This window comes from Anomaloglossus baeobatrachus, chromosome 4 (assembly GCF_048569485.1).
Source record: "Anomaloglossus baeobatrachus isolate aAnoBae1 chromosome 4, aAnoBae1.hap1, whole genome shotgun sequence".
NCBI lineage: Eukaryota > Metazoa > Chordata > Amphibia > Anura > Aromobatidae > Anomaloglossus > Anomaloglossus baeobatrachus.
In genome coordinates, this window is record NC_134356.1 from 20,344,147 (window position 1) to 20,363,877 (window position 19,731).

The window sequence follows — 19,731 nt, forward strand, 5'->3', positions numbered from 1 at the left end:
AATACTGCCCCTATGTACAAGAATATAACTACTATAATACTGCCCCCTATGTACAAGAATATAACTACTATAATACTGCCCCCTATGTACAAGAATATAACTACTATAATACTGCTCCCTATGTACAAGACTATAACTACTATAATACTGCCCCTATGTACAAGAATATAACTACTATAATACTGCCCCTATATACAAGAATATAACTACTATAATACTGCCCCTATGTACAAGAATATAACTACTATAATACTGCCCCTATGTACAAGAATATAACTAGCAAAGAGAGGGAAAAATCACAAGGAGCAAAGACGACCAGAAAAGAGGGCTTATTTGTAATACATTTTATGAGCAAATAAAAAATTACAATTATAACACAAATAATTACATCACTGCCAAAAATATAACTGCTATAATACTGCCCCTATGTACAAGAATATAACTGCTATAATACTGCCCCTATGTACAAGAATATAACTACTATAATACTGCTCCTATGTACAAGAATATAACTACTATAATACTGCTCCTATGCACAAGAATATAACTACTATAATACTGCCCCCTATGTACAAGACTATAACTACTATAATACTGCCCCTATATACAAGAATATAACTACTATAATACTGCCCCTATGTACAAGAATATAACTACTATAATACTGCCCCTATGTACAAGAATATAACTACTATAATACTGCTCCTATATACAAGAATATAACTACTATAATACTGCCCCTATGTACAAGAATATAACTGCTATAATATTGCCCCTATGTACAAGAATATAACTACTATAATACTGCCCCTATGTACAATAATATAACTACTATAATACTGCCCCTATGTACAAGAATGTAACTACTACAATACTGCCCCCTATGTACAAGAATATAACTACTATAATACTGCCCCCTATGTACAAGAATATAACTACTGTAATACTGCCCCTATGTAGAAGAATATAACTACTATAATACTGCCCCTATGTACAAGAATGTAACTACTACAATACTGCCCCCTATGAACAAGAATATAACTACTATAATACTGCCCCCTATGTACAAGAATATAACTACTATAATACTGCCCCTATGTACAAGAATATAACTACTATAATACTGCTCCTATGTACAAGAATATTACTACTATAATACTGTCCCTATGTACAAGAATATAACTACTATAATACTGCCCCCTATGTGCAGGAATATAACTACTATAATACTCTATATAGAATATAACCGCTAGTATATGGCAGATATAGTATAAATCCGTTCTTAGCGTAGTTACGCACACTTTTCCCTTCTCTCGGGTGGATGTGACAGGGCGGCATACAATCTGTGGAGCGCAGAGTCTCTGTGACCTGCACATTATGCCGGGTCCCTGAGCGGCTTCTGCTCTTCAGACCACAGATCTCACCGGTTTCTTTCTTGTGGACTTTATATTCGAGTACTGAGAAGTTATCTGAGATCGGCCTTGTCCGGGGAAGTGATGGAGGCAATAATGGAGGCGCGGTGACGGGGGACCCCGCGGAGCGCTGCCTTCTCCTATAGCGGGTGTCACATTGTGACTTGTATGCTGTGCACTGAGGCCTGAGTGAAATGCGCGGCGCAGCATAAGTAACTCGCGCGGCTCGCTCCATTCACACAGATGTCTGAGCCGTGGACAGGGGCCCGGTGGGATTAGGATTCATATACACTTAATTTATGGGAGGGGGGGAGACTCTCCCTTCCTCTATTCGACCACTTTACCTGCCAAGCGGCCATTATACTGTGAATTACCCCATTATCCCACAAAAAGGTCAATAAACAGCACGACCGGAGGAATATGAATATTCCTGAGCCGAATCAGATCTTGTTTCCTCCCCCCCCCCAACCCTATCGAGAGATCCGGCCGCCTCGCGCTGTCAGTCTTAGTTTTACAGCCCATTTGAACCGCGTTCTCCGGGGAGACTCTTATGTTCAAGCACAGTCAGCAAAGGCGGAAACAAACCGCTAACCCCTTACATGCCGGAAGCTGCATTTTTTCCGGAATCTTCTTCTAGAAAAACCCTAAAGTTCCTCATTGGCTTCCATTATATGGAAGTGGAGCCTCCAACTCCTCATTACGAGCATGGTAGTGACCACTCATCACTCATGGTCACCTCTCTGAGGTCCACCTCATAGATCTACTGCTGCCCAAGTTCTCCGATCAACACCACTGTCTCCTTCTCTACTGTCCGACCTAAATCGACCTAATAAGGCAAGTCTTCTCTGCTCAGCCACCACAACCCCTTCATATAACTGACCACTGCCCCTCTCCCATAAACTTCCTCCCCACCATCACCGAAGGAGAGCTTGCACGTCTTCTCTCAAAAGCGCACCTCACCACCTGCGCACTTGACCCCATGCCATGCCACCTCCTCCCCAACCTCACCACCATCCTTATTCCAGCCTTAACCCATCTCTTCAACCTATCTTTAACGACTGGAACCTTCCCCTCTGCCTTTAAACATGCAACTGTCACACCCATCCTAAAGAAACCTTCCCTCGACCCAACCTCTACTACCAGCTATCGCCCCATATCACTACTCCCACTTGCCTCAAAACTCCTAGAACAGCATGTCCATGCTGAACTTTCCTCCCACCTCTCCTCTAACTCTCTCTTCGACAACCTACAGTCCGGCTTCCGTCCACATCATTCTACCGAAACTGCCCTGACTAAAATTACGAATGACTTGCTTACTGCCAAAGCGAACAAGCACTTCTCTATACTCCTACTTCTAGACCTGTCCTCAGCCTTCGATACCGTTGACCACTCCCTCTTATTACAGACCCTCTCTTCTCTTGGTGTCAGAGATCTTGCCCTCTCTTGGATCTCTTCATACCTCTCAAATCGCACTTTCAGTGTCTCCCACTCCCACACAACCTCTTCATCCCGCCATCTCTCTGTTGGCGTCCCTCAAGGCTCTGTCCCTGGACCCTTACTTTTTTCTATCTACACATTTGGCCTGGGACAACTCATAAACTCCCATGGCTTCCAGTACCACCTATATGCCGACGACACCCAGATCTACCTCTCTGGCCCAGATGCCACATTTCTGCTGTCCAAAATCCCGAAATGTCTATCTGCTATATCCTCCTTCTTCTCCTCTCGCTTCCTAAAGCTCAATGTGGCTAAAACTGAACTAATCATCTTTCCTCCGTCTCACCTACACACTCCACCTGATCTATCTATTACAATAAATAACACCATGCTCTCGCCAGTACCCAAAGTTCGCTGCCTCGGAGTGACCTTTGACTCTGCCTTATCCTTCATACCACACATCCAATCCCTCACCACCTCCTGCCGTCTTCAACTCAAAAATATTTCCAGAATCCGTCCTTTCCTCAATTTGCAATCTACTAAAATGCTAGCGCATGCCCTCATAATCTCCCGCCTCGACTACTGCAACATCCTCCTCTGTGGCCCCCCTGCCAACACGCTCGCCCCTCTCCAGTCCATCCTTAACTCTGCTGCCCAACTGATCCACCTCTCTCCTCAATACCACCCCACTTCTCCTCTCTGCAAGTCCCTCCACTGGCTCCCAATCTTCCACCGTATCCAATTCAAACTACTTACACTGACCTACAAAGCTGTGCATAATCTTTCCCCTCCGTACATCTCCGAACTACTCTCCCACTACACTCCAACACGTCACCTCCGGTCCTCCCAAGATCTCCTTCTCTCCTTCTCTCTCATTTGCTCCTCACGCAACCGACTCCAAGACTTCTCCTGAGCATCCCCAGTCTCCTGGAACTCGCTGCCTCAACACGTCAGACTATCCCCTACCCTTGCAAACTTCAAACGGAACCTGAAAACCCACCTGTTCAGAAATGCCTACAATCTACATTGAACGAGCTGCCGCCCGACCACCGTGCGGAGCTGCCGCCCGACCACCGTGCGGAGCTGCCGCCCGACCACTGTGCGGAGCTGCCGCCTGACCTACACCCCACCTATTGTCTCCTCCCCATAATCCTATAGAATGTAAGCCCGCAAGGGTAGGGCCCTCTTCCCTCTGTGCTAGTCTGTCTATTGTAACTTGTATATGTGTTCTGTATGTAACCTCCTTGTCATGTACAGCACCATGGAATCAATGGTGCTCTATAAATAAATAATAATAATAATAATACTGTGGCTTTAGACACTTCCATTCTTCACTTGACCCCATGTCTTGATGTGCGTGGCTCCATGTCTTGATGTTTGTCATGTCACATGTGATCACATGAAGTACGATGCACATTATTAACAAAAAAAAGAGCCAAGAGTCGAATATGTGTGGGGCCTAAAGAAAAATGGAAAGAGGTGGCAATAGAAAAGAGAAGACCAGTCAGGAGCTGAAAGGAACAGATCGGAGGACCAGAGAGGAGCAAACAGGAGCTGATCAGAAGACCAGAGAGGAGCAGACAGGAGCAGATCTGAATACCAGAGACGAGCAGACAGGAGCAGATTGGTGGACCAGAGAGAAGCAGACAGGAGCAGATCTGAAGACCAGAGAGGAGCAGACAGGAGCAGATCTGAAGACCAGAGAGGAGCAGACAGGAGCAGATCTGAAGACCAGAGAGGACCAGATAGGAGCAGGTCAGAGGACAAGAGAGGAGCAGATGAGAGGACTAGACAGAGGCATATCAAAGGACCACAGATGAGCAAATCAAAAGACTAGACTAGAGAGTAGAAGATTAGAGGACCAGAGAAAGACAGTTCAAAGGACCAAAGATGATCAGATCAAAGGACCAGAGAGGAACAGAGCAAAGGACCAGAGAGTAGCAGATCAGAGAATAAGAGAAGAACAGATCAACTGATCAGAGAGCAGCAAATCAAAAGACAAGAGAGGAGCAGTTCACAGGAGCAGATCAGAGGACTAGACAGGAGATCAGAGGACAAGAAAGGGGCAGATCAGAGGACCAGAAAGGAGCTGATATGAGGAGGAACACAAAGGAGCATATTGGCGGCTCAGAGATGAGCAGATAAAAGGACCAGAGAGAAGCAAATCACAGTACCAGAGAGGAGCAGATCAAAGAACTAGAGAAGAACAGGTCAGAAGACTAGAGAGGAGAAGAATGTAGAACCAGAGAGGAGAAGATCAGAGGACCTAATAGGAGCACATTAGTGGAACAAAGAGAGGAGCAAATTGAAGGACCTGAGATGAGCAGATCGGAGGACCAGAAGGGAGCAGATCAGAGGACCTGACAGAAACAAATCAGAAGATCAGAGAGGAGCAGATTGGAAGACCTGAAAGGAGCAGATCGGAGGACCTGAGACGAGAAGACCATAGAGGATCCAGGAGGGTGACTGCTGCAGCCAATGATTGGCTTAACGTGCAATTCCTGTGTCAAGTTAAGACCACGTGAGGGTTGAAGAATCGGTGAGATGCCGGCTTACCTCTTTAATTGAATGAACACACATATGAGGTTTAGACTATTAGCAACTCAATTGCCCCAAGAAGATAAAATTCTTCAGGTGGCCACAAATTGAAAGGGTAAACAATTTTACTCTTCTGTGGGTCAACTAACCCAAAATGATCAAACCTAGAAAAAAAGATGCAAAGATGGGCTCTAAGATGTTTATGGGCTCAGGGTAAGGTTCCCATATCACAGAGGACCTCCTTCAAGACATTCTCGCCAATGTGCTTACTTCTCTGGTAGTGGGAGAAGACCTTTTTGTCAGGGGCGCAGCTACCAAAGGGCCAGCTGTAGAAGACAACCTAAGGGTTCCCAAAGACCTCTCTATCACGCTAGAAAACACTAGTGGCAGGGTCTCTAAACTGAGGTTCAGGAGCTTCTGTAGGAGGCCTTGTCATCTTTTTGGCCTTTCCTATTGGTTCTTGTGCACCTGGATGAGCTGCTGGAGGAACTCCTTGCCATCACCGCAGCACAACATGACTTATGGCTAATAATGAGAAGAATACAGCTTTTCCTTCTGTAGCCATGTCCTTTGTAGAAAAATAATTGCATAATAATAAGCTCCAAGGAGGAAGAAAACACCTTTTGTTCGTTAATGCGCTCTAAAACACATTTAATGGAAGGCTTTAGTGCTGCACGCTGGCACGGCTCGCGAGCTCCAGGTAAAGTGCCATTAATGGGCACCCATGTATTTACCACTGCCCCGGTCGCCTCACCTGGTGATTGTCTTTACTCACGGAAGACCACTAAGTGGACCGCCGTTTCATAATTAAACAGGAACTAAGCCTAATATTAACCCCTTAGGCACACAGCTTTTTTTTGGCTCTTGTGCAATAAATTGTAATTTATTGGTTACATAAAACTTTTCTATTAACTTCAATTAACTTTTCTCGGGAGAGAATGAAAAAAATAGCAATTTAATTATTTTTCATGTTGAATGCCATTAACAAAGAGGTAAAAATAATATATTAGATTATTAAAAGTCATATAAAAACATACCTTTATTCTGAGGGTCAGCATGGCAAAGCCAAAATTAAATATTTTTTTTGATTATTATGTTTAATAGCTTTACTACTTTTGCACAAAAAAAAAATATATATATATATATATATATATATATATATAATTTCAGTTATTTTTTATTTAAAAAAATAATGAAATCAAATATGTATTTAAATTAAATAAATATTTAAATTTAATAAATATTAAAAGTGAGTTAAATTAATTATTTTTTAAAAATAATAATAATTTAATTAAATCAAATAAATAAATTAAATAAATAACATTTAAAAATACTCAAAGTAAGTTTAATTAATTTATTTTTTTTTAAATTAAAACAAAAATAAATATTTTTTTAATTAATAAAACAAATTATTAAAATAAAATGAATAAATATTCAAACTACTTTACGTTAAATGTATTAAATTAATTAAATTTAATTTCAAAAATAATTATTACAGTAAATCAACTGAATAATTAAATTAATTAAAATTAATAAATATTCAAAGTAAATTAAATGAATGTATTAAATTAATTAATAATAACTTAAATCAAATAAATTGAATTAAATAAATAATTAAAATGTATAAATACTCAAAGTAAGTTTAATTAGTTAAATTAATTTAATGTATTTTAAAAAAATAATTATTATTACATTAAATTAATGAAATCAAATAAATAATTAAAATGAAAAAATATTCAAAGCAAGTTAAATTAATTAAATTAAATAATGCTAATTAAAAAAATATATTAAATGAAATCAAATAAAAAAAAATTAAAATTAATAAATACTTAAGATTAATTGATTAATTACATATAATTAAAAAATAATTTATTTTATTTATTTTTTTAATTTTACACATATATAATTGGGTTTTCTTGTGTCATAATTGTCCAAGAGCTCTATCACTTTTTTATTTTTCCATAGAGGGAACGAGACTAATACTTTTTTTTTATTTACAATTCAAAACGTTTTTCTATTTCTTTTGTGTATTTTTTTATGCTTTTTGCTACCTCTTGACTTTAGCTCCTCCAGCCTTAAGAACGTGTTGGTAGTTTTCCAGCAGCTTCTGTCGCAACGTCATCGTCAATACTCCCCTGCCGGAAGTGACCCAAGGTGGACAACCCCCTTAAAATAACCGCATTATTATACATAAACATTTAACTTTTCATACCTCGCACTTTTCGACCACGGGCTGCTGGCCACACTCGGAACTATTACCAGCTACAATGCCGGCCCGCAAACTCTCGCTGTCTCCCGTGCCCTCCTCCATGGAGTAAGTTTTTGACCGATTTCCGTGCCGATGTAGCGAACTCCGACCCTGCACCAGGTTGAGTTGCTTTCGAAGAACCCGATTCTCTTCCTCCACTTCTCGCACTCGCACCTCCAGGCTCTCCCGCTGGCTGGAGGCTGCATATCGCGGACTGTGAGGCTGGGTATCCAGCGGGGACAAGGAGACAGATTTCCCATCTGTAAAAAAAAATGAAAAGAACGTTTTTTAAATAAAAACTATCCAGTTTCCCGCCCTTTGTATGAGTAGAGCAGATGTTGGTTGCTCGCTTTTGCGTTTCATAATAACCTTATATGATCTAAATTAGCGCCTTCATTATGACCTACAATGACAACATGCAACAAACAATGTTTGCCGTGTAGGCGGTCTTCTCAAATACATTGGGTAAGAGAACAAGATAAAAGAAACACAGTGTAAAAAAATTTAAAAACCATGACAAAAATCTGGGTGTGATTCTCAATCACTACATGTCAGTAGATACAACTAGAAGAGGAGTAGTAAAACAAGCCGAGGGTCAGGAGCCAGGAGGTCATGTGAGGAACACAGGGAGAAAGCGGAGCCGAGGTCAGGGTACGAGCCGGAGGTCAGGAGCCAGGAAGTCATGTAAGGAACATAGGGAGAAAGCGAAGCCGAGGTCAGGGTATGAGCCAGAGGTCAGGAGCCAAGAAGTCATGTAAGGAACACAGCGATCAAGCGGAGATGAGGTCAGGTTATGAACTGGAGGTCAAGAGCCAGGAAATCATGTAAGGAACACAGGGATAAAGCGGAGCCAAGGTCAGGTTATGAGCTGGAGGTCAGGAGCCAGGAAGTCAAGTAAGGAACACAGGGAAAAAGCGGAGCCGAGGTCAGGGTACGAGCCAAAGGTCAGAAGCCAGGAAGTCATGTAAGGAACACAAGGAGAAAGTGGAGCCGAGGTCAGGGTACGAGATGGAGGTCAGGAGTCAGGAAGTCATGTAAAGAACACAGGGAGAAAGCTGAGCTGAGGTCAGGGTACAAGCCAGAGATCAGAAGCCAAGAAGTCATGTAAGGAACACAGGGAGAAAGCAGAGCCGAGGTCAGGGTACGAGACGGAGGTCAGGAGCTAGGAAGTCATGTAAAGAACACAGGGAGAAAGCAGAGCCGAGGTCAGTGTACAAGCCAGAAGTCAGGAGCCAGGAAGTTACGTAAGGAACACAAGGAGAAAGCGGAGCTGAGGTCAGGGGGCACGGGTGGAAAAGGGTATCTAAGGTTCAGGGTTGAGAGACAAGATCTGAAGTGTACACTTATGGGAGCCAGAAGCACTTGCTGCAGAACAGGAGCTACAACTGGCGGAACGAGGCTCCTGTGAACAAACCCCTCTCAGCACCAACGCAGGACCCGAGGCCAGGAAACAACCTGTGCACCGGAGCACAATACAACAACAGAGCATCGGCTCTGCAGGAGAGCAGAGGACCGCAAATCAGAACTATCATACTGGGTAACCTGGCTACAAATAAACTAATCAGCACTCAATGCCAGGCAGCAGCTGTAAAAGCCAATAAGATGTTAGGATGTACAAAAAGAGAAACAAAAATGATGATATTATCCCTCTATAAAAAACAAATCTTGAATATGGGATTACATTTTGAACTCCACATTGTAAAAACGATATTGAAAAGTTGGAGACGGTTCAACCAAATTATTAAACCGGGCCTTAAAATTTTGAAATATTACTTTATAACAAACATTGTGCTCATTTCTTGAATAGTACAATGGATGATCACCCAAGTAACTCCCATTATAAATAATCATAATAGTGTGTTTTGACCCCCAACAATCTACAGCAGATACAATGCAAGTGTTCAGTTTCGTGACAGCACCTCCGCAGGCCAAAGAGAGTATCACACCCACATAGTATTCAAATCAATAGGTGGTCTAACTAATCCATGCAAGTATTAGGTCCTCCAGAGTGAAAAATGATGAATAAGACCCTGTCTCAGGGTACGATGTTGATAAATATGCGTGCCATAACCGTATATACAACTTTCACTACAATATACGCCGATACAACTTCAAAGCCGAACATTACCTCCATGTTTTATGGCCGCGTGTTCTCATTTCTTGATATGCGCATAAGAATAGAGGAACCAGGAAAAATATTCTCCAAGATACATTAGATTAAGGTCATAAAACCTCACTATCTGCCTCCGTATACTGGCACCGGGCTTCTTAAGGATGATTCATGCTTCACGATACGTATATAACACCGTGATCGCCGGCGAACAGACTTTTTTATGCGTCAATTATTCAAAGTCATCTCCTTCGATACAGAAAAAAAGAAAGGGAAAAAAAGGAAATGAATGTCTTCTAAGTGGTAAATGTGCTTCCAAGTGTCGTCTATATATCTGGAAGTTGGAGGAACGCGTCTCCTTCCAGCCACTCTCAGACCTCGGTGGAATATCTCCGCTACTGAAGCCAGGTCCATTAATTAAAGCCACTAGTGGATTGGTAATTAAGGCTGTGGATGTGAAAAGACTCTGCTCTTTTAATTTGGCTGTTTGCTGCTTAATTGATCTGTTAATTAAGAGCATGGGCCATAGTTGCTCGTTTAACGCCTGTATGTGCGTAAATGTTTAATTTCAGATGATGGTTGAAATTCTTCCCGTGCCAGGAGATGCATGAGAGGCATTGAGGGGATGTTTACCGAGCGAGCCTCCACCTCGCCGTGACCTCCTGATTGATCCGTTAGCTAATTTACAGAGCGGGGAATGTTACTTGCAAATGTAGGAAAGACTTGCTTCAATTATTTATTTATTTTTAGCAATCTCCTTCACATTACATGTTTTTGTATTTGTTTTTTATCCAAAATGCTTGGATGACACTGGGACCGCAATACCAAACAACAGCACCCCTATATTGTAGATGGTCATCATCATCAACCATCTAGAATGGAAACCAGCTACGAAAAGTGTTTTGTATCTGGAGGTCCATAAATATGACATGTTGTGTAATTCTTCATTTCACCTGCGGGGGTGCTGTAGGAAAACCGAACACTTCACTTGCTGATGGCTTCTCTAAAGGATTCAGCTGTTGACACCATTTATCATAAAGGTTTCTACTATCACAGAGTGTGATCCCTCAGACTAGAGGGGGCCATAGCTGTCACTGATACCAGAGATACGTCTAATGGTGACCTATCACGGAGTGTGATCCCTCAGACTAGGGGGGGCCATAGCTGTCACTGATACCAGAGATACGTCTAATGGTGACCTATCACGGAGTGTGATCCCTCAGACTATGGGGGCCATAGCTGTCACTGATACCAGAGATACGTCTAATGGTGACCTATCACGGAGTGTGATCCCTCAGACTAGGGGGGGCCATAGCTGTCACTGATACCAAAGATACGTCTAATGGTGACCTATCACGGAGTGTGATCCCTCAGACTAGGGGGGGCCATAGCTGTCACTGATACCAGCGATACGTCTAATGGTGACCTATCACGGAGTGTGATCCCTCAGACTATGGGGGCAATAGCTGTCCCTGATACCAGAGATACGTCTAATGGTGACCTATCATGGAGTGTGATCCCTCAGACTAGGGGGGCCATAGTTGTCACTGATACCAGAGATACGTCTAATGGTGACCTATCACGGAGTGTGATCCCTCAGACTATGGGGGCCATGGCTGTCACTGATACCAGAGATACGTCTAATGGTGACCTATCACGGAGTGTGATCCCTCAGACTAGGGGGGCCATAGCTGTCACTGATACCAGAGATACGTCTAATGGTGACCTATCACGGAGTGTGATCCCTCAGACTAGGGAGGATCATAGCTGTCACTGATACCAGAGATACGTCTAATGGTGACCTATCACGGAGTGTGATCCCTCAGACTATGGGGGCCATAGCTGTCACTGATACCAGAGATACGTCTAATGGTGACCTATCACGGAGTGTGATCCCTCAGACTAGGGAGGGTCATAGCTGTCACTGATACCAGAGATACGTCTAATGGTGACCTATCACGGAGTGTGATCCCTCAGACTAGGGGGGGTCATAGCTGTCACTAATACCAGAGATACGTCTAATGGTGACCTATCACGGAGTGTGATCCCTCAGACTAGGGGGAGTCATAGCTGTCACTGATACCAGAGATATGTCTAATGGTGACCATGTCTGGGCCACCTTCCATACCCTGTGTGACGGGGTATGCAACAGAGCAGTGAGGGACGCCAGGCCAAGGAACAATCCAAAGGGCTTTATTGGAACCACAAAGAATAAGCAGCAAACATAAATATAAATCCTTCAAATCTGCAAGGAGTCCACAACAGAAAAACAAAAGATCCAGGGGCACCGCCTGGTATTCCGATGCCAGGGGAATTAGGGCAATGGTCCTTATATGAGTTCCTTGAGTCCAACAGGTGAACAACAAAACGCAATCCCACGTGGCCGCGGATCTCCAGTCTGTAACAGTCCACACACACAGACCCCAGGATCCAGCCTCAGCTATGGATCCTAGTCCTTCTCCAGCCGAGCTCCAACTAACTGAACTAACATGTTCTTCTCTCCTGGGATCAGCCCCTTAGTTGGGCACACCTCCCCCTGGCCATTTGATGCATGAATGGACTTTAGACTGCTGGCTCTGTTCTGTTTACCAAGTTGTAGATTGGAGAAGTCCCATGCTGAGAAGAACAATAGATATGCAACCCCCACCAAATCAATGACAATAGCTATTGCTGAAGCCTGAGTGCAATATGATACAGGCTGGGGGAAGGTATAGTCACTTACATCCCAAGACATAGTATTACAGCAAATACAGTGAGAAGGTAAAATACATCACATGGCATCTTATACAAAAATATGGAATGGAGAAAACTACATACATCATGACACCCTGCTCCTGGAAAGCACTGATCTAATATCTGTAACGCCTGCCTGGATCCACAGACTCAGACGGGCTGTAATGGACAGGCTAGAGGGAAGCTACTCACCCAGCAGGACCCCCTAAAACCCTGAAACCCTTTAACCCCTTTACAGGGATTTGAAATTACACAGGGCCCTGGAGATCCCTACCTGTGGAAGGCTGCAGTCTGAGAGAGTAGTCGTCAGACAGGGTCAAACCAGGAATTGCGGAACAGGGACAGAATCGGCAGACAAGGACGTAATCAGAAACGAGCAGAGGTCAAAACCGGATCGGGCAGCGAGGTACAAAAACAGCAGGCAGGAGGGCAGTCAGGAAACAAGCGGTAATCAGCACACGAAATCACAGAACAGGACGGAACAGGAGCCAGAATTTTCAGAAATATCACTGGCAGAGGTCAGCAGACAGGAGGGGTATTAAAAAGGATGTGGTGTCTTCCCATAGGCTGTAGCTGAATGATGGTACTTCAGCTGGGGGACACCTGCCACCTACAGTCAGCCAGTGTCACTGCAGATCCCTAGGAAACCCAGACCAGTGGATGAGTGGAGCCTGCGCCCACCGGTGCCGCTGGCATCGACTCCTCTCCCATCACCAGAACTATCCAGGGCAGGAACACGGCGTTGCCTGGCGATCGGAGTAGAAGGCGATGGAGCGGACTCCGATGGTGACATAACAATATCCCCCTTTCCCTCACCCCAGGGGAGGACCGGGACAGGAGTGGTAGAACCCACAGATAAGGAGCAACAAAGGAAACCAAACTCGATCACACAGCATGCTCACACAAAGGTATAAGACAACAAGTGATAAGGAGGAAAATAAGAGCAGGGAGGAAACAATGAGACGATGAGAGAACTCCACAACAACTTCAACCAACAGCAGGATTGGGATACAACAGCACACTGACCGGTGTAGCTACGCTATAGTCGGCACAGGAAGACAGGCTCCTCTAGCTTAAAAAGGTGGGGAGTGACTGTGATAGGTCTCCTACAACATGTGATCCAAGAGATAACCAGCAGGCTAGCAGAAATTAACTCCTGCAAACCCAATCACTATTGAGCACACAGCTGGTCAGTCAACACCAGAGTCTGTCTATGTAACTCAGGTGAACCGCGTCAGAAGCCGCCATGACACTCGGCAAACTTAGAACCAAACAACGTGTAACACCTACTAATGACACAAGACTTTCAAACCTATTAGGGAATTCTGAGTTGATACATGTGTAATATTTCATTTTTACTTTGAAAATCAATCATTGGTTCCCGCAAAGGTTACTGCTCTTCTCATCTGGATATTATCGATGATGATTGTGACCCATTGGTATTGTCCATCAGAAATCCACAGATTTTTCTGCCGTAAATCTCTTACAAATCTAGACACCATGTATCTGGATATCACGTGAGAACCGATTACGGGTGAACATTGTAGCTCTTACCGTTGGACCAAGACTTTATGAGGAGGAGCAGGAAAGGTGTTAAAGAGGGAGTAAGACAAGAAAACATGGACTGCAGAGTTGGCTGCATGTAGTGTCACAGGGATCTGCTCCAAAGACGCAGTCCTTAGTATAGCTTTGCGTTGACAGGCAGATGGACATTTAGAGACCACCAGCCTCAGTCAGTTAGGAGACTTCTAAAGGGCTAGAGTTACAAATATGGAGATCCCAAGTGGTTCTGCCCAACCAGGTCTGAGTGTTTCCACCAAGAAATAAGCCAGTAAACTAGTCGAAAGAGACTTTAGAAGCCACTGTTGAGTCAATGTGGACTGTGGAAGCACTAGCCTAAAGTTGAAGTGACTTGTGACCAGTAAGACTGGTTGTCACGAGGCCTACTCATCCAACAAGGACTTGAATTGGGACTGTATTGGCCACTCTGCTCTAGGACCATACTTCTGTACTAGATGCATGATGCACACCAGCCATAGGTAGTAGTGTATCCAATAAAAGTATCTGTGTAGGGTCCATGAGGAGCAACGAAGGCACATGTCAAATCACCAACAAGGTGCGCGAGGTAAACACTGTGAGTGGTGCCTTGGCTTGGTGGCCTGTGGCATTTAGCCTCAGAAAACCGTCAGGACACATCAGGATGGGCAAATGTCCAAGTCACTTTGGTGGAAGCTGACATGGAGGGGTGGATGATGAAGGCCACTGACCCCAATTAAGGACCACTCACAGTAGTATTTCCATGTTTAGGAGGAAAAAGGTTCAGGCCTTTCTCGTAAACCTACTCTTCATTTATGACTTTGTAGCACAAATGACCACATACAGACGGAGACAGCCCTTGCAATAATGGTGAGTACCATTAGTATCTCCGTAGTCAGCCTACACAAAGAAGGTAATTGACTTACTCTTAAACATCTCTCCATTCTGAGAACATCTCTATACAAACTTCCATACAATCTGAGACATCTGCATTGTCATCCAAGGTCTACGATAAAGAGTACACTCATATGACTTCTGTGTCTAGGAAATGGGCTTGAAGAGATTGTCATCTAGAGAGACGAAACAACGTCACTAAATAATGTTCGGGGCTGGAAAGGACACTGCATCCCGCTCGCCCGTCCAATACGCAGGGAGTCTTTATCTCCGAAATTACCGCTAATGTGATGCCTTATCCGGTAAACATATAAACAGCTACAAATAATTCAAAGCCTGTCCTGAAAGATATCTGGAGATCCCGGGAGAAGGCGGATTAGCAAGTGTAAATGTGGAGCGATCTTGGAGATTATTGTGTTTTCGGGCTGTGATAGGAATGAGAAAAATTGCTAGTGACTTTTAGAGGTCAAGGGAACATTTAAGTCTTTGATATATCGACGACTAAACTGGAGCTAAAGAGTCAATTCCAACATATAGAGTCGAATCAATACCAAGGTTTTCAAATATCTAAGGGTAAAATCTTGAATTTAAAGCATCTTCCACTTGAGGGTCCTTTGAGTAGGTTATATGCCTGGAATATGGTTTTGGAGAATGACTCCAAAATGGCAAATTAGCCCATCTAGTCTACCACAGGGTATAAAATGAGTAAACAGGGACACCTATACTGGCCCTCAGTTTGGGGTTGCTCCACTGTCCCTTATCTCAGAGGTAGGCTTGATGGTAGCCAGGTCTGAGCCCCCAGCGTGACCCTGACTCCTACCCGAGCCCTGTTCTTACTCCTCAACCCTTGTGGCGCGCTGGTCACACCGTAACAAACCCCACAAACAACACGGACAGGGGGAAAAAAACAAAACTCGTACACACTACACACAAACACATAGGAGAAACAATATGTGTAAGGGAGGGAATAAACGCACAACGGGAAAACTACCAAACAACAGGTCACTACAAATAGATTCACCACCAAGACCGGAATCGCAGGAGCATAAGCTGGAGCTATTATCGGCAAACAGACTGCAAACCTTAAATAAGGAGGAGACAGCGGAAAAGGAATTAGCAACCTGAGTCTCCATTAGCCACACACAGGAATTAACTCCTGCAGGACTGGAAAGCAGTGGAAAGACTCAGCTGACATCCGGCTGAGGCGAGACTGAGCAACTAAGTGACCTCAAATTGCCTGTTGGACTCTGCAGTGTGAACAGAAAACACTGCCACTGTGAGTGTGAACCTGAATATCGCATGACCCAAAGGAAGCCCAAAGGCACAAATCACTCAAATTAAGGGGTTGGATTTTCGCTACCGAGGAACCAAAGGGTCTCATGTTTGTTTCTTCTTTTCATGACCCTAAGGCAAGTTCCTTCTCTGAGATTTCTGTCGATAACGATCATTGACTGACAATATACCAAGTCAACTGGTGCTCGTTTAAGGCTTATGACAACTGAATGAGGAACGAGGGTTCACATGAAAAGATTTGTTTCCACCACCATCAATGATTTTAGGATCACTATCATCGATCTGAAAAGTTGACCTAGGAGCATTTTACTTTTTTGTTGCCTCATTCGTAACAGGTTCAAAGGACTAATGATTGGAAACAAGGATATGGTTGGGATAATTTAGGAAAACCTTCACTTGCAGGGGGTTGGACCCAATGGCCCTTGAGGTCCCTTCCAACTCCACCATTCTATGATCCCTAAAAGCACTTGTTCCTGATTGACCTATGATTCTTGGGGCCTTTATTTTGGATTGGAGAGTGCTCCAAAGGTTCACACCGAACAACAAAAGGACAGAACCAACAAGAGCTTGGTCTATCTCCACAAGGGCCCCATGGTCTTATCATTTAGTATCATCCAGTATGGAGAGGGTGACCCACACTGATTGTCAACCAACGTTTTCAAAAACATCCGTAGCTAAGTTACATAATTCGACTTATACTTTGCCTTCAGGGAAAGCCATTTCACTATTGATACGTTACTTAAAATTCCGAAATAAGCAAAAAAAAATGACCTAAAAGCAAATTCTGAACAATTATGAGCCTAAGAAGAAAAAAAAAGAGTTGCTCCCCGAATGATGTTATAAAAAACCCCTACCTGTCAGAACTTCTTCTTACTATTACACTTTCTTAAACCTTGGCCCTAAAGCTCCAAAAATGGACAATATAAGTGTCACCCCGGGAAGAAAAACGGCCTCTCTGATTGCAGTTCTACAACTATTAGAGAAGATAAAGTTTAGGCGCAAAGAGTAGAAAATAGAGAAATTGATTTTAACAAGGACCAAAAAAAAGGACAAGATGAAGGATGGTTCCTGCTGTGGAATTTATGTTGTACCGTAAGAATATCCAATTAATTCAAAAAATCACCCCATAAATCATTTTTTTCTTAATTTGCAATGTTTCTAGCATTATTTTTGGGCTTCCCATGTTGCTGCCAGTTTGTGCAACTGACCAAATCGTAAAAGAGGTGAAACTGAATCATTAAAGACTGTTACCACCTGAAACCCACTGTTATATATGGTCCAGATGGGGTGAGATCTGATATCACAGAGGTGTTGAGTTAACTAAAGCAGGAACCCCTAAACTGGTCCTCAGACTAGGGATTCTGTGCTGTCCCTTATCCAGAGTTGACTCGCCGAGGAAGCCCAACGCGAAACACGCGTCGGGGCCCCTGGACAGCATCTGCCATTTGGGACTTTATGGATGAGCGGGAACTACGTTTACTCATTTGCACATATTTATTTGCCCTCTAGTGGTTGGTTGTATATTCCCCTATATTTGCTGTATAAATTGATCTATGTTTTCTGTGGTTACCACACTTTGTTGTTTGTGACCATTATCACGTCACCTCTGTTAGGGAGAGTGACTACATATATCTATATACGTGGTTTGGTAATTTATTGACATGGCCTTCTCCTACTTCTAATGGCACAGTGCAATATCATTTACATAATCAAATTATATATATATATATATAATCTAATAATATATATATATATATATATATATATATATATATAATATAATAATATATATATTAATATATTATATATGTATAATATATATAATATATAATAAAATATATATATATATATATATATAATTGTATTCATTTATATAGCGCTATTAATTCCGCAGCGCTTTACATAGATTGGCAACACTGTCCCCATTGGGGCTCACAATCTAGAGACCCTATCCGTATGTCGTTTGAGTGTGGGAGGAAACCGGAGAACCCGGAGGAAACCCACGCAAACACGGGGAGAACATACAAACTCCTTGCAGATGGTGTCCTTGGTGGGATTTGAACCAAGGACCCCAGCGCTGCAAGGCTGCAGTGCTAACCACTGAGCCACCGTGCAGCCCACGGTAATTTTTATACCTGCTTATTCTTTTCCTAAGCATTTATTATATGGGTTTGTGGAATATCTATATTTGTATTGATCCATGCTCCCAGATTTGCCCTTACTGTGTCCTGTGGTACATGCTTGTCCATTTCCCTGCACTTTATCTCCCGTTTGTTATCTTCACTTTTATATTTTAGAATTTTTAATCATTGTTCAATAAAGTAAAAAAAAATGTATTCACATTTTTGGAATATGACTCAGTTTTTTCCTATATATATTCCCTTATCCCAGAGGTAGGCTTGATGGTAGCCAGGTCTGGACCGCCAGCGTGACCCTAATTCCTGTCCGAACTCTGACCTAACACACCCTCTCCCCCACCTCGGGAGTAGAAATGCAAACCCCACAAATACCACAGACAAGGGAAAAAAGCAAAACTCGTATGCCCTACACACAAACACAAAGGAAAGACAATACGTGCACAGGAGGGAATAAAGTATAAGGAACGAAGTAAACGTACGATAGGCAAACGTCCACACCACTCAAACAGGAAACTATTGGACACCAAGGATAGGATCGCCACAAAGACTGGAATCGCAGGAGCATAAGCTGAAGCTATAATCGGCAGCAAACAGACTCCCAAACCTGAATCTCAAGGAGCCACACACCAGTCCACAGGAATTAACTCCCGGAGAATTGAAAAGCAGTGGAAAAGACTCAGCCGACGCCCGGCTGAGGCTGAGCAACTAGGAGAGATCAGGTTGCATGTCGGACTCTGCAGTGTGAACAAAGCCCGACGCCGCTGCGGCACCCTGCGAGTGTGGACCCGAACACCGCATGACGTCTTAACTGCCACTCAATGTGAGCATGGGCCAAAGTGGGTCTAATAATGAGTTTATACTAGAGATGAGTGAATCGATTCACACAACCCCAGTCTGGCGGATAGATCATTAGTCTGAGGGTGCGGAATGGGAGCCCTGCAAACCCACTCCACCCTGTCGTCATGTCCAGCTCCTCTTTTGATAGGTGGCCGTGCCCTACATCATTGTTGATGCACACATGGCATTATTCCAGGATGACTTGTAAAAAGAGGAATTAGAATGCTGCAACAGAGTCCATTGTGCCAGAAGCAGAATGCTGCAACAGAGTCCATTGTGCCAGAAGCAGAATGCTGCAACAGAGTCCATTGTGCCAGAAGCAGAATGCTGCAACAGAGTCCATTGTGCCAGAAGCAGAATGCTGCAACAGAGTCCATTGTGCCAGAAGCAGAATGCTGCAACAGAGTCCATTGTGCCAGAAGCAGAATGCTGCAACAGAGTCCATTGTGCCAGAAGCAGAATGCTGCAACAGAGTCCATTGTGCCAGAAGCAGAATGCTGCAACAGAGTCCATTGTGCCTGAAGCAGAATGCTGCAACAGAGTTCATTGTGCCAG

General features: G+C 43.4%; 1 protein-coding gene across 1 annotated transcript in view; it reads right to left on the minus strand.

The window, feature by feature from the left end:
* Window positions 1-19,731, minus strand: part of LARGE1 (LARGE xylosyl- and glucuronyltransferase 1) — a 491,216-nt gene that overhangs the window by 208,054 nt on the left and 263,431 nt on the right. Inside the window, exon 3 of the mRNA XM_075343800.1 lies at window positions 7,600-7,895. Coding sequence (XP_075199915.1) covers window positions 7,600-7,895 — 296 coding nt within the window. The remainder of the gene's footprint in view (window positions 1-7,599; window positions 7,896-19,731) is intronic.